The sequence below is a fragment of the Myxocyprinus asiaticus genome, chromosome 39 (assembly GCF_019703515.2).
Source record: "Myxocyprinus asiaticus isolate MX2 ecotype Aquarium Trade chromosome 39, UBuf_Myxa_2, whole genome shotgun sequence".
Lineage (NCBI taxonomy): Eukaryota > Metazoa > Chordata > Actinopteri > Cypriniformes > Catostomidae > Myxocyprinus > Myxocyprinus asiaticus.
Genome location: NC_059382.1, coordinates 29648956 through 29673682, shown reverse-complemented (window position 1 = coordinate 29673682; position 24727 = coordinate 29648956). Strand labels below are relative to the sequence as shown.

General features: G+C 37.0%; 1 protein-coding gene across 3 annotated transcripts in view; it reads right to left on the bottom strand.

The window, feature by feature from the left end:
- The window catches only part of LOC127430022 (1,4-alpha-glucan-branching enzyme-like), a 218258-nt gene that overhangs the window by 153683 nt on the left and 39848 nt on the right, over positions 1 to 24727 (bottom strand). For 2 of the 3 annotated variants that reach the window (XM_051679430.1, XM_051679427.1), the window contains exons 4-7: positions 13240 to 13362; positions 12247 to 12382; positions 6897 to 6987; positions 2864 to 3073 (exon numbers count right to left, since the gene is read on the bottom strand). In XM_051679430.1, the coding sequence (XP_051535390.1) occupies positions 2864 to 3073; positions 6897 to 6987; positions 12247 to 12382; positions 13240 to 13362 (560 nt within the window). The remainder of the gene's footprint in view (positions 1 to 2863; positions 3074 to 6896; positions 6988 to 12246; positions 12383 to 13239; positions 13363 to 24727) is intronic. The other variant, XM_051679428.1, reaches the window with a different exon arrangement.

The following is a 24727-nucleotide window of genomic DNA, read 5'->3' as shown; positions in this document are numbered from 1 at the left end:
CTTAGAGATATTTTACATGCAAGACTTCAGAGACAAAGGCAATGTACAATGATGAAGGACATATTGATGGAGAAGTCCGACTGCTCTCTGGCAGAAAGGTTTCATATAAAACATTGAAATAATTGCTGTCAGCCCGAGCCGGGGCTGTGGGAATACTGCCTGAGACAAATAGAGAACAGTAGGTGTAACAATAAAAAGACAAGCTCCTCGGTATGGATATATTTGTATATAAAAAAGAAATTATTATATTATCTGGCATATAGTTGCTATGAAAAGCTAATGGCTACAGAAATAGTCATTATTTAGTTATTATAATGTGAAAAAAAATTATCAAGTCAAAAATATGTTTGAATCAACAATTGAACAAGCAAGTAAATAATTACAGAATTTTAATTTTTTGGTGACCTATTACCAGTCTGTCTTTTTAATACAACTGCAGTTGATAGTGTCTCAATTTAAAGCTTAAGAAAGCTTCCAAAATTGTCATAACATTCAGTGAAAATGCAAGCATTCACGCAAGAACTTGCGTTTTTGGATTTTACCTGAAACTTGATTTAAATTCCAGGTTGATTCTCACCATAACCTATTGCTTGCTACTGTACGCCAGAAGACTTAGAATATGATGCTTGAGTCGCATGGACTCCTTTTATGATACATTTATATCCCTTTTTAATCTTTAAAGTGAGTCACTATCAACTGCCATTGTATTGAAAAGACGGATCGGGATATTCATTAAAATTTCTTTGCATAAGAAAGAAAGTCAGATGGGTTTGTAACGACATGAGGGTGAGTAAACAATGACAATTGTAATTTTGGGGTGAACTATTCCATTAGTTAGAATCTATAACGTTAACAATTTAATGATATGCCGGTCTGGGTATTTAACTTTTGAACTACTGTGTGTTTTATTTTTCTCATTTCTAAGCCCCTTAGCTCTTTTTCATTGTCTCTTTGTTTCAGATGAATTAGTCTAAACAGGCAAATACTACAATGATTATTCATAAACGGAAAGCATCTGTTAAATGCTTTAAGCAATTTACATGAATATTCCGTTGCGTAAGATAAGGACAAGTTAATGCTTGATCATGAGCAAACGAAAGTGCTGATGAGGTGAACTAATTATGAAAGCATAATTCCATACCACATTAATTACAGAGATATGACCTGTGAGCACAGCTCGTTAACACACACAAATATTCACATACTCACATAGTTCCAGAACAGTAAACCGGTTCGGTGAGTGGTTATTAATTTAGGCAAAATTAGAGTAAATATCGAGAGAATATGGTTTTCACTCCATGTGGATATGCAAATATCTTAAAGGGATAGTTCACCCAAAATTTAAAAATCTCTCATCATTTACTCACCCTTATACCATCCCAGATGTGTATGACTTTGTTTCTTCTGCTGAACAGAAACGAAGATTTTTAGAGGAATATTTCAGCTCTGTATGTTCTCGCAATGCAAGTGAATGATGATCAGATCTTTGTAGCTCCAAAAATCACAAAAGGAAACATAAAAGTAATCCATATGACACCAGTGTTTTAATCCATATCTTCAGAAGCGATATAATAGGTGTGGGTGAGAAACAGATCAAAATGTCCTTTTTTTTTTACTCTAAATCTCCACTTTCACTTTTACATCTGAAAGTGAAAGTTAAAGTGGAGATTTTTAGTAAAAAAGGACTTAAATATTGTTCTGTTTCTCACCCACACCTATTATATCGCTTCTGAAGACATGGATTAAAACACTGGAGTCATATGGATTACTTTTATGTTTCCTTTTGTGATTTTTGGAGCAACAAAGGTCTGATCACCATTCACTTGCACCGTATAGACATACAGAGCTGAGATACTTTTTCTTGAAATTATTCATTTGTGTTCTGCTGAAGAAAGAAAGTCATACACATCTGGGATGGCATGAGGGTGAGTAAATGATGGGAGAATGTTTTATTTTTTGGGTGAACTATACCTTTAAATAACTAATAGTGAGACTGGGGCAATATCTCAGTAACTATAAGGATTTGAGTTAAAAGTCCAATTACACAAATGTGTGATTTCTCTAGTAGTGGTATTTATGTAGGTTTCAAACAATAAACTCAAATTCCAGTATCACCAAACTTTTGTTATAGCTTTTGGGTAAACAAGTGAACACGATAAAACTACACTGGCAGACATTAAAGCAAGTATACAATATAATAACTGTAGATTTGAACTGAAAGTTTGAACTGTGCTCTCAGGACAAGGGTATTTTTATGTCAGGTCAGAGCAACTGTCACAGTTTTATTTGAAGAAGTTGTCTGTGCATTTTATATGTTGTAATTGTACACAATCTCTTCATTACAAAAACAATGGTTTGAAACAATTGTACAACCTCCCCCTAGAGGTCTGTTCTCACATTTTCACTGTTTGCGTCATCAAAGTTAGTGATGTTCGACCACTGTGAGTATTAGCGACAGCTGCTTATTCAAACTCTGCAATTTATTTGGAGGAAAGCAACTAAGAGAAATGCATTATTTCAGGGTTCAACAATAAAGATTATTTTCTGTTGGCCCGGTCAGGCCATTAGTTCAGATTTTTACTTGCCCTGCCAATGACTTCACTGGCCTCACACCCAAACCAATGACACAAACCAACAAATATAAAAAAACCCAGGTCCAAACCAAAGGCTCTTTTGTGAAAGCACCCTTAGAAGACAACTGCCTTAGTAGGAAGTAGACACCGAAGCATCTAACAAGGTTTTGAAACGGAGCTTACTGTGTCATCATGTTATACAATACCTCAAAACAACAGACGTTGTCAGATGACAGACCGATGTAACATATATGAAGTGTTCGAAATGTGAAAAACTTAACCAATCTAACCTCGAGTAGTTGAAGAGTCTGCTGTCCCAGAGGCTGTGTTCTCCACGGGGGCCGCTGTGGAAGAAACATGAGTCAGAGCCATCAAAGCGGTTCAGCCCATCCTCTGTGTTCTTGGATGCGTGGCTGTGTACCACATCCAGCAGGACGATGATGCCCAGAGAGTGAGCCACGTCAATCAGCTCCTTGAGTTCCTCTGGGGTGCCGTAACGACTGGAGAGAAAACACATGAAGGCAGGTAAAGTAACAGAGCAGGCAAGCCTAGAGGATGCCTGTCAAAGCTTGGGTTAAGCTTGAATCTAACAAGTTTGACTGCCAAGAACAATTCTTTGAAAAGTATAGAGATGTTTTTCTGAGTGTATTCCACCAAAGGCTGTATAGGCAGGGTTTCAGAAGAGTGCAGAAAGTGCGCCTGTTTTAAGAAAAATGGCATAAATATTGATATACTTTCTCCTGTTGAGAATGTGCATGTATGCTATTCATTTAACCCTTGTACACTTATCAATAGAGAACAATGGTCCATCTGAAACACCAAAAAAATTATTTATTTATTAAAGATGTTTAATAACACTATCTTCATTAAAGTTGGTATTTTGGTATTTTTGACATTATCTCTAAATTATAGTTATCTTCACTTCAATAACAACTTTCATTTCAGTAAATTGAGAGATTGTTAAACAATCAAAATATGTCATGCATTGGGGGTCTCTGGTCACCTATAAAAATAGCAATAAAAATAGCAATTACATGAAATGACAACTATGGCCAGTAGATGGCTTCAGTGCTCCATGCAATGATCTCTATAAGCCAATGTTATAACAAACTTGATTTTCATACATTATCACAAGTTATGCATTGGAGATATATATGTAGACATTATAAAAGTCAATTATTTGTAAAATTGTAGAATTTTTTTAAACCACTTGTGTTGAAGGGTGAGATGCAATGATGCCACAATATGCTTACAGTCAAACCTGACCATGGTGTGCAGCTCCCATGCCTAAGTGTAAACTTTCTCACAGAGGCAGACGAAGACTTTGATCTTACCTTCAAGTGTGTGTGTGTCTGTGTGTGTGTGTGTGTGTGTGCGCACGCATGTGTGTGTTCTGCATGTTTTAGTGTGTTCAGGTGGCAAGTTTAGGAAAAGTCGCAAAGCCTTGTACTGCTCAGATTAAGGAAATCTTTTTTATTAAGAAAAAAAAAAAGATTCGGGTCAAAAATGACCCAAACACTGATAAAGAGTTAAATAACGCTTTTAATATAACCGATTTAGTAAGTTTACATGCATTTAAAATCTGATTGAAGTCGGAGTAAAACAATAATTTGACTTTTTAAAATGGTATGTAAATGCTTTAGTCTGGGTGGTTGCCAGGGTGGTCCTGCGCAGTTGGTAGGGTGCAATGGACAGCTGCTAAGTTGTTGCTTGCTGGCCCAGGTCAAAAGAGCCCACCCTCCAGTCTGTAATATTCTGGTTCATAGATATTGCTCAGGCGCCTCTTTCAATGTAATTATTTGGCCTGTTTGTCTGTCAGGCAAACATCATTCATCTGAACACTTAAAAAAAGGAACAGTGCATCTCTCCTCAACAAGAAAAATGATTTGTTATCATTTATGTCCGTAGGAAGAAGAATATGCTTGAGTTAGATTGTTTCAAAACAGGTTTCCCAAACACTCCTCCTCTTCCACCCAGCAACCTGTCTGTCATTGTCTGACAAACAGGTAGTCCCGCCCTAAAATCACATTATTGGTTGAGCCAGCAACTGACATGTAGTAACGCTTAAACAATCAGAACTTGTTTGGAAAGCACCCCAAAGCCACAGGGCAATGCAACCACGATGCAAGACTGACGCATGTGTATATAGGCCAATGTAAATAGCGCAGATGGAACACAAAAACGCGTACTGTGAATTATTATATATATTTATAATTGTTTTGATTATTTTATATTGAATTATGTTTATTTATGGGCCTTTTCAGCAAACTTTGATAAATGTGATTAATCACAATTAATTTGGTTAAATAGTTGGCATGTTATGTAATTAATTCCATTCAAAATTTTAATCGATTGCCAGCCCCAATTTCAACATTTAAAAATATTACACACGTCATCTTTACGTATGTGTCTTGTTCAAGGGCACAATATTGACAACTCATGGATCACCCCTTCTAGGGTTCAAACCTACAACCTTTCGGTTAACAGCCCAGATCTACAACCAGTATGCCACACCACCGCCATCATGTGTATGTGTGTGAGAGTGCTTATTGTAGAAAGCCTAACCTGTTACATAACAGCTGTGTTTAGCACTGCCAGCAATATGACGTGTGCAAATACATCAAGCATGGCGCACAATTGCCGTGTAAAAACAAACAAATATGCCAGTAAATAAAAATCAATCTCGGATCGTTTACACCGTCATGGCCACTGAGCAGAGGTCAAAGCCTCCATTTGGCTTGACACATGGCTCCTTGCAGAACAAAGGGCGAGAATCGTGATGCCAGCAGCCCTTCCTCACGAATCCTCTTCGTGTAATTGCTTCGTGAAACTTCATCTGTCCTCCAGGTATCATCATATCACATTCCACTGGCAAATACAATGCGCGGTGACAACAAAACCCCTCCCATTCCCAGCATCTAGACCTTGCCCGTTTTAAACAGCTAGCGGGGATCAATCATGGGTGAAATTACTCTGTATACATTATACTCGCACTATAGGCTGTCTCCAACGCTAGCTGGTAAGGGCTATGGGCGGAATATAGCACATAAATAAAGAATTCCTGCCTGTCTTCCTTTATCTAAGGTCTCTACCTCTCCACAGGATTAACTGCAAATGTGTTTACAGGGAGATTATCAACCCCGACTGAGGAGCCTCGCTAAGATTTGGGGCCCCAGTTGTGCGTGAGAGAGAGAGTGGTGTGAATAAACTAGAGCTGTTGTTTATTCATTATACTGTATATGTTAATAAGATGAACTTAAATGAACATGATCATAAGTGCATTTTCGTTTCAAAACGTAAGGTTGAAAGTTAGGAAATGGATTAGCATGGCCCAAGAGGAAGGAGGATGGATGGATGGATGGTCACGATTATTTTGCTCAACATTTTAATCACGATTATTCTGTTATTTGAAAACAGTTTTTTTTTTTTTTTAATTACAGGGCTACACAATAAAAAAAATAAAATATATATATATATATATATATATATATATATATATATATATATATATATATATATATATACACACATATATACACACACACACACATACTGTTGCAATTGCTTAGATCTTGATTCTAAAAGAACAAAAAACATAAAATTATATTAAACAATAGCTCTCATGTTAAACAAGTAATGCAAACTAGTAAATGATTCCTTTTGACTAAAATTAAGGCATGTTTTGCCCATTCTTCACTGCCAACAGAAACAGTTACTCTGTAGGGTGTTTACACTTGCATCCTCTTTTAAGATCCATTCTTTAAATTATTATTATTAATAATTATTATTATTAACATTATTATTATATCCCCATACCCTACATTAATATATAGGCTAATAGTAATATATTTCTGTAACAACTGAGCTGCCAGAATTGCTATACAGTCTCAAGCGTCTATTCTGAAGAAAGCCTGGGGTTCCTTTAGATTTGTTTACACACTTGTTATAGCCAAAGATATTTGGAATTAGGCAAATGCTCAACTGGGGTAAATGTGTAGCGCTTGAAAATAACCCGGTCAGCGCACGTTAGCGACGGGCACGAACTGAACTCAGAGCACAGCTGTTCTGTATAAAACATACATTATCAAAGCCCGAGATGGAGTTAATTTCATGTGCATCTAGCACAGAACGCCATATCATTATCCTTGTGCGCCACACATACGAGACTCGTAAACATCTGCGATGCAGTTCTGTATTTATGCTTAATTAACCGTGAGAAGCAGAAATCGCAATTAAAAGATGATTAATTGTGCAGCCCTAGATGGATGGAGGATGGATGGATGTTTACATACAATGGAATTGAAAATGTTCAGATATATTTACCTGGATGCTGCGAAGAAACTTGTGACCTGATATCCGAAGCTAGCATAGTACGCATGTTCCATGATCGCCATCATCTGAATGCAGTTATATCCTGTACGACAATAAAGAGAGTGGGGTTTAATGCAGATATTTGAATAAAGAAGCTTCCAATGTTTTAAAGACCCCATTAAATTGGTTAAAAGCACAGTTTGTTTTCCTAAGCTGGTATGTTTCCTATTGAAAAAGTTTGTGTGGGACATATTAAAGGGACCATTCCTTTTTTGTTTAAATAGCTAATAGGATTTCATCATAGCCATGATCCATGGTTTGCTACTTGCTAGTCTTCCACATTTTTTTCTCTTTTTTTCAGGAAGACAAAAAAATAAATTTCAAAATGTAATACATGCTGGAAATTAATTTGGTCAACTTTTAGGAGTACACTAGTATAAACAGTAGATGTCTTCAAAGCTAACAGACATAGACTAAAAGCCACAAAATTCCAATGTTTTTTTCATGGGGTCTTTAAGAAGCTGCAGTACTAACTAGCTGAAGTACTACCTTTTCATTCAAACAAAAAAGCATGACATTAATTTATTTCAAGACATCAGTTTTCATTAAGAACAGAAACCAACACATCACCCTAAAAAGTAAAAAGCACAAAATAGCCAAAAGAACTTTGAGGAACACTGGCATCACCCAAACTGTCAAACCCAATCAAAAAACTTGTATCCACGGATGAGTGCCAGGTATTTCAGATAACACACCCTCCTACAATAAATCAACACAGACTGGCTACTGGGACACCCTTACCGAATGACTCATTGGGTCGTACTGTATGATGTCTATGTCTTATCTGCATGGCTCAACCACAAAAATACAGCTTTCCACTCCTCCACGCAAACTGCAGCAGCTCTGACAGCTTTGAAACAATATTGGAAAGACTCAAGAGGGAGACCCAGGCTTGTCTCACAATGTTGTTGTTTTTTCTAAGCAGATTAGTTTATTTATCTATCTATATATCAATCTATGAAGCTATCTTTTTCGCCTCGCATCGGAGGAAGTTTGGGGATTTTTGTTGATGTGTGACAGCAGCAGGGGCTCCGAGGAATCATCTCACCGACAATGCGTGAGCCTATACACAGACAATCGCGCTTTTTGCAGTTTTCATATGGCAAAGCCACAATTTTCTAGGGAGATGGCAACCGGTTACCACAAACAATGATACCTCCAGGGACAGAGCGAAAGAGCACATCCCAGAATATACAAATGCATGGACGTGTACATTAATTATTCTATTACAATATGTAGACAAAATGTGAGTGGTGCTTGCCTGTGTTAAAACTCTCTGCCACAATATTGTAGTTGGCCTTACAATTTTTTCATGATTTCCGATTAACTATATTTTGGAGCCTAAACATACCTGGGGCACCCAGGGGCCTAAGGACAGCAATAAGCACAATACTGTACAACAATGAGTAAACAACTAAAAAAATGTGAGTGGTGCTTGCCGTGGCCGTCCAACTCACTGGGCAATGTCCTACTGTACCAAGGGCCTCAGTACACATCCCCCAGTCAAAAGAGCCCACCCCCATGTCTCTATGATGTTCTGGTGCCAAGATATGGCTAGGGCCCCCAGGGGCCCTCAAGGGCCTTACAGAGCTTACCAATGGCCTATGTAAACTGCTCCAAGTCAAAAGAGCCCACCCTAATGCCTCTATAATGTTCTGTTGTTGAGATACAGTGTTCTGGGAGGTAAAAAATAAAGAAATAAATAATTATATATATACAGTTGCAATTGAAATTATTCAAACCCCCCCCCAAGACAGTAAGGATTTACAAAGGTAAGCTTTTCTGATGACCCAGAATTTTAAAACTTTACATCTATATCAGTTGAGTGACACATTCAAAGTCACAGTGTGAATATATAACCTTATATTTCTAAATAGCAGGATTTTTTAAAAATACAGCCATGTCATAATTATTCAACCCTTATTGCATGTAGCTGTTTCTTAAATATGTAAGGCTACACAAGTAATTGAAAAAACAAAATTAAGTCATCAATCTGCAATGGCACTTATTTAAGTTTTAAAATGTAAGTTTAGCAGTATAAGCAAAAATGTATTTCTATGCAAAAAATGCAATTAAAAATAAGCTGTCTCAAAAGCTAATAGAGGAGATTATTTCATTACACAAGAAAGGTCATGGCTAATAGTACATTTCCAAGGCACTTCAATTTCCAATAGACAAAGTTGGCAGCATCATTCATACATTTTTTAAATATGGTACAACAGCAACCTTCTTGGGGTGTGGAAGAAAGCAAAACTTCACCAAGGGAAATGTTGACTTGAATATTCAAGAAGTAATTAAGAAAGAGCTGTGGAGTCCTGGAAGAAGGTTTTATAGACATATGACACTAAACTAAAAATGAGTTTTAGACCCATGGGTCAGCAGTACATCTGGAGTAAGATGACAAGGTGATGACAAGAAAGACACTATCCCCACAGTCAAGCATGAAGGTGGGTCAGTCCTGTTATGGGGGTGTTTTGCAGCTGCAAGAAACGGCTATCCTGACTATGTGACTGACACCATGGATTCTTTCAGGTATCAGGCCATTTTGGCATGAAAAATGTGATGCCTTCAGTGTGAAGCTCGGTGATCACTGGACTCTCCAGCAAGACAATAACACCAAGGATACATCCAAGTTGTGCCAAAATCTTGTTCAGGGATAGGTCGTGGAATGTCCTTAAATGGCCTTTCAGTCCATCATTAAAATCCCATTGTAAACCTTTGTTGAGATTTCAAGGAAGCAGTGGCAGCACAGAAACCAAAGAATGTCAATGAGCTGGAAGCTTTTGCTCATGAGAAATGTGTAAAAATTCTAATAGAGAGGTGTCCGAAGCCTGAGAACACTTACCTGAAACATTTATTTGCTGTTATTAAGGATAAAGGATGCTCCACAAATGATTGACTTTGGGGGTTGAATATTTTTGACATGACATTTGTGGAGAGAATTCTTTTATTTATTTTTTTTGGGTAAACTGAACTCTGTGATCTCAAAATCACTCAAACGTGTTTTAAAAAACTTACTTTGACTGTTTACTGAGGTTTAGTTGATGTGTTTTAATTAACATCTCCAAGTCCTCAAACCATGAGATTCATCCAGCAGAAGAGCAGTGCCGAAACACAACTCACGTAAAATGTTCTTCCGCAACTAACCCTTTTATGCATAAACCGCTAGAGGGCCAAAAGTTACATAGTGCAGCTTTAGATGCATGTTAGCATAGTCAATGACTCAAGCTCATTGGATGTACAGGGTTTCTTGCAAACACAGAACAACAATTTAGATAAAGCAAACTGTCCCATCAAGCAATCCGTAACATGAGCTGAAGTTGAATTTTTGACTTAACGAAGCCATCATTGACTCCCTTTTCTGGCTTTAAAAAAGGCAATTTCCAGAACGAAAAAATTTCAAAAACTGTGGTCCCTTATATAAGCACTTCATAAACATAACAGATTCATAAATACTCTCTGACTGTGATAAATGTTTTGCAACTACTGTGTTAATAATTATCATCCCTATGCCCTAAATGCTTCAGGATCCATGAAGCACAAAGTAATGTTCACAAAAGTTTGTGATTAACTGTTACATCACTCCAATCACTAAAACCCCAGGCCTCTAATCTCCTGTGCCTGGAGGATACTCAAAAATACCCCCTGCACCTGCAAAACATCCCCATACACACTCAAACACACCTCTCTCTGGCCTCCATCCATGCCAACACTAATGAACAATCAACACGCCACCTAAAGCCTGTAAACAGGGTGTTGACCTGCAAAAGAGGTTCGGTTGAAAGAACAGTCTGCCCAGAACATTGGCGCTGGGGCCAGTGGGTCATCATCCATGCAGCAGGTCTGGCTGGTTAAGCACCACTGGAGCTCAGATACTTTGTGGTGTGAAATAGGAATGTTGACAGGTCGAACATAACCCTTCTCTGGGCTAAAAATAATGTTTCTACCTTTGCAAAAAAAAAAAAAAAAAACAAAACAAAAAAAAAAAACATTTCTGTGGAGGTACTATGATACAGTGATGATACCCTTACAAAGAAGTGCTGTGGGGGTGGAAAGGTAAAGTAATGGTATCAGATGGTAATACCATGGTACTTTGATATACACAATGTTAATCAAATTAATGTACCATGGTACATTATTTACATGGTACTCCAAGGTCTTTGCAAAAATACAATGGTATTACCATGGAACTTTTTGCTACTTTCCTGAAAGTATGGAATTACGGTCAAACAATTTTTTTTGTTAAATCTTCTTACCAGGAAACCATGTGATATACAGTATGTCAAAAAAAAATAAAAAAATAAAAAATAAAAAATAAAATAAATAATAATAATAATAATAATAATAAAAACAGTAATACCATAGAACTTTGTTACTTTTTTGTATACATCAAAAAATACAGATTTGCCACATAGATTTGGCACTGAGGGTGTATCATATATACTGGTTTCTATGCTTTAATCTGGTTCATATTTCTTTGTGTCTGTAAAAATCTATGAAAAAAAAAAAAAAAAAAAAAAATATCACACAGAGAGTGAAACATTGCAATCTAATTATCATTACCCTCTTCACTATGTTCTCTCTTATTTTATTTTGTCACGTATGCAAGGTAAACAACGATTGGAGGAAATAAAAGTTAGGCCCAATTCTTAATTGTTAATTGAAAGTTAAAAAACACATGACAAACACTTCCCAAACATACTGTATATAAAGTGCATTCTTTGAATGCACTGTAAGTCGCTTTGGATAAAAGCGTCTGCAAAATGCATAAATGTAAATGTAAAATGTGAATGTTCAAAGAAATAAAAATAAAAAAATAAAAAAAGCCACTGAATGAAAATCAAGGGAGAAATCATGTACAGATGAAGTAAATTATTGAGACAAAACAAAAAACAAACCAATTTTATTTTTTTCATTTTTAATTATTAATTCAACACAACAAAAACAAATCGGGCAAAAAAATATGGGCAAAAAAATGATATGGACCAAAAAAAATTTATTCATTCATAAAAACAAAAAATAAAACAAAACAAAAAACACAAAAAAATCAAATCAAAACAGAATAAAAAACTAAAACAAAACAAAACAAACCTAAATTAACTAAACTAAATAAAAAGGCCATGTTAAGGAACAAATGATGATAAAGTCAGTTCATTACAAACTCACAGGTTTTGGTCTCAAAATTATTTTTGGAGGGCGGGATTTTGGAATGAGGGGGCATGGTTAATTCAACGGCCCATTCACGTGAAAGCTTCGGAACGCTAAAATCGCTTACAGCACCTTTAATGAAGAGGTTTCTTACCAAGGTCTTTTATCCTGGGCAGCACGTTGTGTGTAAAGTTGCTGTAAGACGCCACTTTGCCCTCTGGAGAAGCGATGCCAACGTGGGACTCGTAGATCCGTAAGCTCCTGGGCTTCTGTGGACGAGGGTGCTTATGCTGGGACAAGAATAACAGGGGAAAATATCTCAATTTCTTGTCACAGTATGCCACAAGTAGACGCCATTGAATCCAAGATGACAGAAGCGAATTTCGCCATATCATTATGAACTTTAACTTTAATTATTATTTTTTAATCATTCATATTCTAATGAAAATATGTTTACAGTCTTGACTTGACATAAAAGTTATTATTTTACCAAAAAATTTAAATATGGTCATCATTTAGTAACCCTCATTTTGCTTCAAACTACTTTCTTTCTTCCATGGTACACGCATTTCCATTTTTAAAATTATCCTGACTGCTCTTATCTTTAATCGAACAATAATTTTTTGTTGGGTTTTTTTATTATTTATTTATTTATTTTTTTTTTTTTTTTGAGCTTGACAGCACCAGTCCACTTTCACTTTCATACATGAAAACGAGCAGTCAGGATATTCTTCAGAAATTCACCTTTTGTGTTTAAGGAAAGAAAGAAAACAAGCCATACGTGTTTGGAACGCCATAAGTAAATGACGGCACAATTTTCATTTTTGGGTGAACTATTCCTTTAAAGCTAAATTATATTTATCAGAGAGAAACAGGAGTATTTTTATAGAAACAAATGATGTATCCATAAAGGCATTTTCAATGCCCTTTAAAAGAAGCAAGTATTTGCTTTAATTAATGAGCATTAAACACAGATGTCCTACAAGCATACTATTCACACACAGCAGGTCATTTCAATTAAAAATGCATCACACATTATTAGTTATCCATTATTAGCAACTACAAGGTTGAAAGTTCAGGCCCCATGACAGCTCGCTGCAAAATAAAAGGTTGTGTCATACCGCCGCTGGGGGGAATAATCACTTACAATGTAAGGTTGAGGAGGGTCCCAGTGTACCCAATCATAGATGACGGACTCATTCTTGGTCACATACTTTGCCCAAGGTGAAATTCGGTACAGCCGCTCACCTGTACTGGTGTGAACAACCACCTGGGAAGAGAGACAAATGAGGTATATAACAGCAAGGGCACACCAAAAGGGGCGGAAAGCGGGCACAAGCAAAGGGCGCTGGGTAAAATGGGTAAAAGAAAACGTGTTTACAGCTGCCATCAGGGCCATCCCATGAAAAAAGGGCACATAGTACAAGCAAAGTGGATGTTTGAGTTTAGTTTGACAGCTGGAGGTGAGAAAGGGAAAATTCATTGAATTTATTGTATCGGGTTTATCGAAAAAACAATTTGTGCCGACAAAGTGATTTGCGGCATCAGCTTTTGATGAATTATTTTAAAAGGGAAAAACTGCTGAAAATTATAGAACCGCAGTTAATCAAAAGTCACATTACATGTGGCAATGAAAGTGCATTGATTCTGGAAAACTCTTGAATATTTCTGTTTACTTAGCCTATATCTTTAATTTGGAACTTGCTTTATAGGCATATACATTCAAACATGAAAGAGTAACATGAATAATAGATCAAAAGTTTGCTGTTACTATAGGCAGAGAGAATAGAAAAAAGACCACATGTGAATTGGTGTGCATGTTTACATGCGTTTGCGTTCCTGTTCAAAGAAAAATAGACTACTTTTATGTTGCATTTTTGCCAAATTTGGGACTTGAATGCCCCTGTATCCATTAACTTTCACTGTAAGAAAAAGAAACGCTGGGCTAAATATATGCTTTTGTGTTACACTGAAGAACAAAAATCATATAGCTTTGCAACAACCAACATGAACACAGGAAATCGACATGTTGCTTCCGAATGTTCACGTACACTGAAATCAACCACATTCTGCCAAATTACTAGCAAGCAGCATCTCCCATCAGACATTTATGCATCAATTCAAATATATTTACCTTTTCCTGTCTGAGCAACCTCAGAGAGACCAGGAAGTAATTGCATTTACATAAACAATGGTGAGTGCGATTCAGAGGTTGTGCTTCGGACAAAAATAGCATTTTAGGGGGTAAAGTTAATAATAAATAAAAAAAAAAAATGCATCCCTGTTGACTGGATTACATAATTTACAAATTTTTTTTGGTGCCACTTAAATGGACATTTCACCCAAAAACCAGAGCTCACACCTGACCATATGCTCAACAACACTTCCAGCTTCAGCCACTGGGGGCAGTAATTTAAAATTTGGCAAGCACAGACCAATTTCAGCTGCAGAACTTTCGACCTACCATCGCTGAATTCAAAATGCGATTAGTCTTAAATGGCATGAGGGTGAGTAAATGAAGACAACATTTTCATTTTTGGGTAAAAATATATTTAGATAATCTGATAATTTGACACTGACTTTAAAATGTGACTGAGGTGATTAGAAATCAGGCCCGAAATAAGCATGTTTACTAATGTAACACAATATCATCACCAGATTTGTTTTTGCCCTCGTAGAGGATAGAGCCTGCGAAAATAAAGCTATTAGCCAGCACACAGCAACAAAACCTCTGATCAGAAACTGAAAAAGTAATTTAATCCATTATGTACTATTGATAAACAGTATTTATAGCCAGAGCGAAACTACTGACTTCCAGTCTCAGATTTGACTACAGAAGCAATCCTTCATAACAGGCATTCAAAGGGACAGTGTGACTTTAAAATCAACATGAAATCAGAATTTATCCTATTTACATGTTTTTAGATGTTCCTGGTCTTATTGTGAACTATTTATTGGTGCGTGTTTTTTTTTTTTTTGTTTTTTTTTAAAGAAGAAAATGTTGCTTCAAAATGTATCTCAACTGCCTTGGAAGCAACTCTCTGTTTCGGCTGATGTTGCCAAAAGCTTTCTTATTTTTCAACCCCTTCCCTCCAACCACCTGAGACCAATTCTTACAATCTAATCAACTTATTAATAACAGTTAACCTTTTTGGTATCATAACATATACATATATATACATACATATATACATACACACACACACACACACACACACACACACACACACACACACACACACACACACACACACACACACACACACACACACACATATATATTTTTTTTTTCTTTTTATACAACATTTATTAATATTGGTTAATGTTTATTTAGAAATGTATAATTGTTCATTGTAAGTTCCTAATGCATTAACTAATGTTTACATACAAATTTGCATGTTAAAAATGCACTAGTATGCTGGAATTACCATTAACCAAGGTTAATAAATGCTGTATAAGTGTTGATCATTGTTAGTTCATGTTAACAAATGAAGTAAACTACTGTTAATAAATACAACCTTATTGTAAAGAATTACCTTTTTTTTCCTCTCTCTCTCTGAAAGTCCTGTTTCACTTGGAAATACAGTGGCCCCAAAAAGTATTTGTTATTTCTGGAGCTTGAAAGTTTGGACCCCACTGACTTGGGTTGTATATTTACATAATATCTCCATCAAAATATTTTAGTTTGTGTTGAAAGAATTATCATTTTTGGGTGAACTGTTCCTTTAAACCACAAATTATGTATTAAAGTCCTTGCTTTATGCAATAATTCATCAAACCAATCACATATATTTTAAAGAGTTTAGCTTAAAACACAAATCAAGCAAAACATTTCACAAAAAGTGGTTTGTTCAGCTTCAAATGATAAAACAATAGAAATATTGCTAAAAATTAAAGGGATAGTTCACCCAAAAATTTAAATTCTCTCATCATTTACTCACCCTCATGACGTCCCAGATGTGTATGACTTTCTTTCTTCAGCAGAACACAAATGAATAATTTTAAGAAAAAGTTTCTCAGCTCTGTATGTCTATACAGTGCAAGTGAATGGTGATCAGACCTTTGTTGCTCCAAAAATCACAAAAGGAAACATAAAAGTAATCCATATGACTCCAGTGTTTTAATCCATGTCTTCAGAAGCGATATAATAGGTGTGGGTGAGAAACAGAACAATATTTAAGTCCTTTTTTACTCAAAATCTCCACTTTAACTTTCACGTTCAGATGTAAAAGTGAAAGTGGAGATTTAGAGTAAAAAAAGGACATTTTGATCTGTTTCTCACCCACACCTATTATATCGCTTCAGAAGATACGGATTTAAACACAGGAGTTTAATGGATTACTTTTATATGTTTTTTCTGTGATTTTTGGAGCTACAAAGGTCTGATCATCATTCACTTGCATTACGAGAACCTACAGAGCTGAAATATTCCATACAGTGCAACTGAATGGTGATCAGACCTTTGTAGCTCCAAAATCCACATAAAGGAAACAAAAGTAATCCATAAGATTCCAGTGGTTAAATCTAAATCTTAAGGAGCGATATAATACGTGTGGGTAAAAAACAAGATAAAGATTGTGTCCTTTTGTTACTTTAAATCTCGACTTTCTCTTTCACATCTGAAAGTCACATGTGGTGCCTGTTTAGTTTCACTTTCACATCTGAAAGTGAAAGTTAAAGTGGAGATTCAGAGTAAAAGGGGACTTAAATATTGTTCTCTTTCTCACCCACACCTATTACATATATAGATTTAACCACTGGAGTCATATGGATTACTTTTCTGTTTCCTTTGTGTGATTTTTTTGAGCTACAAAGGTCTAATCCACTTGCACTGTATGGACCAACAGAGTGGAGATATTTTTCTAAAAATCTTTGTTTGTGTTCTGCTGAAGAAAGAAAGTCATACACATCTGGGATGGCATGAGGGTGAGTAAATGATGAGAGATTTTTCATTTTTGGTTGAAATATTCCTTTAAATACGTGTTTCAATAATGTTTTACAACCAGTAAGTTTCCAAATGCTTGTCTTAAAGGGATAGTTCACCCAAAAATGAAAATTCTCTCATCATTTACTCACCCTCATGCCATCCCAGATGTGTATGACTTTCTTTCTTCTGCTGAACTCAAATGAAGATTTTTAGAAGAATTTCTCAGCTCTTTTGGTCCATACAAATCAAGCAAATGAGTGCCAAAATTTTGACAATCACAAAAGAAAGCATAAAAATAATCCATAAGACTCCAGTGGTTAAATAAATGTCTTCAGAAGTGATATGACAGATGTGGGTGAGAAACAGATTAATATTGAAGTCCTTTTTTTTACTATAAATTCTCCTCGCTGCTCAGTCAATCTCCACTTTAACTTTCACATTCTTCTTCTTGTGTTTTTGGTGATTCACATTCTTCATGCATATCGCCCCCTACTGGACAGGGATAAGAATTTCTATGTAAAAACAAAATACTTAAATACCGATCTGTTTCTCACCCACACCTATCATATAACTTCTGAAGATATGGATCAAAACACTGGAGTCATATGGATTACTTTTATGATGGCTTTATATGCTTTTTGGAGCATCAAAATTTTGGCATCCATTCACTTGCATTGTATGGACAGAGCTGAATTATTCTTCTAAAAATCTTCATTTGTGTTCTGCAGAAGAAAGAAAGTCATTCACATCTGGGATGGCATCAGGGTGAGTAAATGATGAGAGAATTTTTCTTTTTGGGTGAACTATCTCTTTAATGCGATGAACACACCTGTATTTACTCTGCTGGCACACCTGTGCCAAGTTGAGGGGGAACTGACTTCACACTGTACATCTCCTTGACACCAGCTGCTTAAAAGTAATTTTTAAAATGACTTAGAAAAGTGAAGTTAGATTTAAGAAAAAGTTTACCATAATTTACCCAACAGATGCCACTTGATTTAATATTTTGTGTCTAATGCAATGGCATTCATACATTTTTAAGTGCAACTTGCGTGTCCAAAAGTATCCAAATATTTTTTGGGGCCACTATGTGTCACATTAAGGAAGTAAAAAGCGCTTCAAACAAACACACTCCAAGAAAGAACTCCAAGAAAGAGTGGAAAACCAGCCGGAGGCACTCTGTTTCCAGCTCATTTTCCAAACAAGAGCAAGAAAAGAGCATGTGTACCAGTCTACAGTCTTTCTAATTTAAAGTCACTCTCCTCTCCTCACTCCCCACTGCCATGCACAGTCACACGACTGTCAGTAAAGGAGAGCTGATCGATATCGGAGCATCTCTCTTTGTGTGAATGCACCCCCGGGAGCTCTCTTTCCTGACTCTCACAAGCTCTCTCTCTCAGTTTCTTGGGCAAAAAAGCAAATGGATCATTTGATGGTACCTTCCATAAGCTGCCGATGAGATGTAACGAGTGAGCCATTGGCACCAGCAGTGACCTACAGAGCCGAGTCCCAGTGGGGCCCCATCATTAACGGCTCCTCTACTGAGGACACAGTGGAGCACTAAACCGCCACATCACGGGTGTGCAAGTTTATAAAATTACAGAGAAAGAACAGTGAGAGTGGACAGATGCTGAGACAGACGAACTGATGGAGGGAAAAAAAATCTGAGAAAATAGCAGCCAATGAAAGGAGTGGGGGGTGGAGCATAAATGGATAATGACGAAAGTCTTACTGTAATAAGTGGGGTTCATTTAATGTCTTTCACTGTGCTGTGATGTCAAATTATAGATGAAGGGTGTGTCATCGGATTTATAAAACCAAAGCTGTCTTGATTTAAGTCAATTGTTACTTCAAACATCCTTTGTGGCACTTTCCATTCACAAGATACAAAAACTGGGCTGCTTTAAAAAATGTGGGAGGAGCTAAACCTTCAGAAAATGATTAAATGATGAAAAAAAAAAATCCATGTTCAAAACCCTGTCCTTGTCTTACCCAGATTCACTACGGTAAGCCTACAATAATGATTTTTATTTAGAGCTGTCGGGATGGGAAAAAAAAAAAAAAAAAAAATATATATATATATATATATATATATATATATATATATATATATATATATATATATATATATATATATATATATAATTTACCACTCCACAGATTTCATAGTAGCAAACAATAGTTTTGGCAAGTCGTTTAGGACATCTACTTTGTGCATGACACGAGTAATTTTTCCAACAATTGTTTACAGACAGATTGTTTCACTTTTAATACACTATATCACAATTGCTTCTGATAGGAGGTGTACTGAATTGAAGGTGTACCTGTGGATGTATTTGAAGGCCTACCTTCAAACTCAGTGCCTCTGCCTGGCATCATGGGAAAATCAAAAGAAATCAGCAAAGTGCTTGCAAGTTCCCAGACATTTCTGGGGGGAATGGCCCTAGCCCTCACCCTCCGATCCAACAGGTCCCAGGCGTGCTCAATGGGATTGAGATCCAGGCTCTTCCCTGGCCATGGCAGAACACTGACATTCCTGTCTTGCAGGAAATCACGCACAGAACGAGCAGTATGGCTGGTGGCATTGTCATGCTGGAGGATCATGTCAGGATGAGCCTGCAGGAAGGGTATCACATGAGGGAGGAGGATGTCTTCCCTGTAAGGCACAGCATTGAGATTGCCTGCAATGACAACAAGCTCAGTCCGATGATGCAGTGACACACTGCCCCAGACCATGACAGACCCTCAACCTCCAAAACGATCTCGCTCCAGAGTACAGGCCTCGGTGTAATGCACATTCCTTCAATGATAAACGTGAGTCCGACCATCACCCCTGGTGAGACAAAACCGTGACTCGTCAGTGAAGAGCACTTTTTGCCAGTCCTGTCTGGTCCAGCGAAGGTGGGTTTGTGCCCATAGGCGACATTATTGCCGGTGATGTCTGGTAAGGACCTGCCTTACAACAGGCCTACAAGCCCTCAGTCCAGCCTCTCTCAGCCTATTGCGGACAGTCTGAGCACTGATGGAGGGATTGTGCATTCCTGGTGTAACTCGGGCAGTTGTTGTTGTCATCCTGTACCTGTCCTGCAGGTGTGATATTCGGATGTACCGATCCTGTGCAGATGTTGTTACATGTGGTCTGCCACTGCGAGGAGGATCAGCTGTCCTTCGTGTCTCCCTGTAGCGCTGTCTTAGGCGTCTCACAGTACGGACATTGCAATTTATTGTCCTGGCCACATCTGTAGTCCTCATGTCTCCATGCAGCATGCCTAAGGCACGTTCACGCAGATGAGCAGGGACACTGGGCATCTTACTTTTGATGTTTTTCAGAGTCAGTAGAAAGGTCTCTTTAGTGTCCTAAGTTTTTATAACTGTGACCTTAATTGCCTACCGTCTGTAAGCTGTTAGTGTCTTAACGACCGTTCCACAGGTGCATGTTCATTAATTGTTTATGGTTCATTGAACAAGCATGGAAATCATTGTTTAAACCTTTACAATAAAGATCTGTAAAGTTATTTGGATTTTTACAAAATTATCTTTAAAATACAGTGTCCTGAAAAAAGGACGTTTCTTTTTTTGCAGATATATATATATATATATATATATTTGTTTTGCCTGATGAAGACCTAATGGTCTAAAAATTGCAAGCAAGTGTAAGCCAATAAAGTACTTTGAGCAATAAATCAGTGTGTAGATTTTGTTTTTTTTTAAAATTTGCTTTTAGCAAAGATCAAAAAGCCACTACAGGTACATGGTAGATCCCAACAAATGTATGCTCATCTCAAGTAGATTATAATGTACCAGTTTAATAGCATAGTAATGCATTTTAATTTGTTTAGCATGTAACCTCCTTTCTATTATAACTTGCAAATAAATGATTACGCATTTATTATTGTAATTGTTATATCGCATATTTCTGCATATTATTTTCATGTTCAATAAAATCTAATTAATCATTATTAAATCCACGTTTTGTGTTTTTACATTACAGTTTTATTGTGTGCAGTGCATAGACCTACTATTGTCGTATTACGGTTAAGTTGCATTGTCCAGAGGCTGTAGATTGTAATATAAAAATGTAGTGTCTTGAACTGAACTCATATCAGTCATTTCACAAGTTTTAACTCTTAAATTGATGTGTGTAATAAAATACAAACAACATATGTGTATTGTGCAGTGGATAAAACACTGGAATAATCATATTCAAATATAATTGTGTGTATAATTGTGGCTGACTAGAACCAAGAAATATGATCATATTAGCCCCATGTTATCATCGTTACATTGGCTACCTGTTAAACTTTAAATTATTAAAATTCTGTTAACTACTTACAAAGCTTTGAATGGTCTAGCTCCGCAGTACTTAAGTGACCTTCTACCATGCTATATTCCATCACGTTCATTACAATCACAAAATTCAGGCCTGTTAATAGTTCCTAGAATATCAAAATCAACAAAAGGTGGTTGATCCTTTTCATATTTGGCTCCTAAACTATGGAATAGTTTCCCTAACATTGTTCGGGATGCAGACACACTCACTCAGTTTAAGTCTAGACTAAAGACTAGACTATTTAGCCAGGCATACACCTAATTTATCCATCAACTCACAATTAGGCTGCTTTAGTTAGGTCTGCTGGAACCAGAAACCAGAAACATTGATCATGATCTATAACTCTGCAATAAATTGAATGGCATCTATGCTAATATTATTCTATTTGTATCCCTGTCTCAACCTCGGGACTCCTATCCTGAGGTCACCAGAACCAGCTGGATCCAGCTCCATTCCTGCTTCATGTTGGACTCCACTGCTACGTGTCTCTGAGTGATGATGACTAAAGGCAGCCGGTGCCAGCCAAACATCACTTCAGTCTATTACGATGGACTTCAGAGGATGAACTGATGCCAACTCCAACCATAAGACATGGGATACTTCATATGGCATTGCCTGAACCTTGGACTTAGGATAGACCTCACCAAAATTACCGGCCAGGTTGAACTGCGATGCACCTAACTGATCTCTGCCTACATCACCTCGGTCTAATGATGGACTACACTCTTGAAATGGAATACATAGACTATCAATTAATTCCCAACAAAACCCTTCATCAGCCAACTAACAAGGACAATTGCATCTATGTGAACTTCTGCAGTTAATCCAGGATGGACTTCTAAGACATTAGTGATTAATCTTACAGTTCATACAAAATCTTTCATTAAAACACTGACCCTTAACACTTACTTAGTTTAATAATTTTAAACCATGACTTGCACTATACATAAGTAATATTGGCATTATATTCATGATGTTAGCCAGAGGGGAACTAGCCCCCACAGTGAGCCTGGTTTCTCCCAAGGTTATTTTTCTCCAGTAACCAACATCTTATGGAGTTTTGTGTTCCTTGCCACAGTCGCCTTCGGCTTGTTCACTGGGTTTTTAAATACAATTATTATTTAATTACTTATTCTTAAACACAATTCACAATTGTATTTTATCAAACTACACAATGATGACTCTAAGACATTATAGATATTACAGTTCCATTTTCTGTTAATGCATGAATTTCTGTAAAGCCGCTTTGAAACGATGTGTGTTTTGAAAAGCGCTATACAAATAAAAATGACTTGACTTAGGGTTTGAAACCCTCTTTGGCGGGAGACGTTTTTTCAGGGTTTTTCCTGCATTGAAAATCCTCAGAATGTCAGGCGACTCGGAGCTGCTTCCAAAGGAAATTTAATGGAATTTATGCCTCTCATAACTTACATGTGCATCTGTGTGGGGTGAATGAAGCGTGCTTTCACATGAACCGCTGCAGCGCACACAAGTGCACTCCAGAGAGAAGATCGCCAGAGCTCTGGAACAGCGCAGAGTGAAACTTGCGTGATTCAGTCACGATTCACTCAATATTGCGGCAGCCGGTGGAAAACACAAAACTTATGTGACCCATTTGAATTCTACAGAGAACATTCTAGTATAAAGTGCTATATGGTAGGTATGATCACTGACAATGATGAAACAGCCTACAGAGAGGAGGTGCACACTCTGACACACTGATGTCAGGAGCACAACCTCTCCCTCAACGTCAGAAAGGCAAAGGAGCTTGTGGTGGACTTCAGAAGAAAAGACAGAGAACACAGTCTCATCACCATCAATGGAGCACCAGTGGAGAGAGTCAGCAGCTTCAAGTTCCTGGGTGTCCACATCACTGAGGAACTCACATGGTCCATCCACACTGAAGTCGTTGTGAAGAAGGCTCATCAGCGCCTCTTCTTCCTGAGACGGCTGAGGAAGTTTGGAATGAACTGCCACATCCTCACACGGTTCTACACCTGCACTGTGGAGAGCATCCTGACTGGCTGCATCTCCGCCTGGTACGGCAATAGCACCGCCCACAACCGCAAAGCACTGCAAAGTGTGGTGCGAACTGCCAGACACATCATCGGAGGTGAGCTTCCCTCCCTCCAGGACATATATATCAGGCGATGTGTGAAAAAAGCTCGGAGGATCATCAGAGGCTCCAGCCACCCGAGCCATGGGCTGTTCTCACTGCTACCATCAGACAGGCGATATCACAGCATCAGGACCCGCACCAGCCGACTCCATGACAGCTTCTTCCCCCAAGCAATCAGACTTTTGAACTCTTGATCTCCCATGATCAAAATACATCAGCACTGCACTTTATTATCTCACACCGGACTGTCATAAATTATATTATTATTATATTATATTCTCTCTTAACAACTTACTATCAACCGACAGCCTGAATGTCAGTACAGTACAATACAACCTACTGTACATTCTATATATACTAGATATACTTTTTTTTTTAATAATGTGTATCTATATTGTGTGTATTGTATACTGTACAGTGTATGTTATTATTTGTATATTGTGTTGTGTGTAATTATGTGTATATTAGACTTTAAATTGTGTTGTGTTAATTTGATGTTATTGTAAATTGGTATACGTCTCATCACTGTCACGACTGCTATGTTGATCGGAACTGCACCTAAGAATTTCCAACACCATTACACTTGTGTATATGGCTGTGTGACAATAAAAGTGATTTGATTTGATATGGAGTAATTCAAACCTCTGTAACTGCTAGACAGCACATACATTATAAACAGCACTGACGAGGTAAGGAGTAGACAAATACATCATCACTTTTTAAAATACACATCATCCATACCTATAGATTTTTTAATGCAGTAACACTAACTGGTCACTTGAATTATTCATATTAAATCTATTATACTTTATTTTTATTAGGCTTCAACTTTGAAAGTTGTGTTTAAAGGTTTCTTAATGTGTTTAGGCTATTAGATACAGTTTATTTTAGAAGACAATCAACATTAACCTAACCACTGTAATGTGAAGCCACCCCTGGTCTTACCTAATGGCCTTGTTATTACAAATGCCATTTTTAAACAATGGTAGAACAGTGGTAAACTTTCATGGGCAAGTACAATTTGAAGGGGTTGAAACTTCAATGAACAATGGAAAAATGATTGACACATTTTTCTCCTGTTCTATCCTACTCCTGTTCTAACTGGCATTTGCCTTGGGATATTTTACAGGTTACTTTAAAATATAAATTTTTAAAATAAACCATTAGACCTGTGTCCAGCAGAACTCATATAATTCTTGTTTAAATAAAATGTCCAAACAAATGCATGCAGTTACCTTTATCACTTTTTGCGAGGTGGG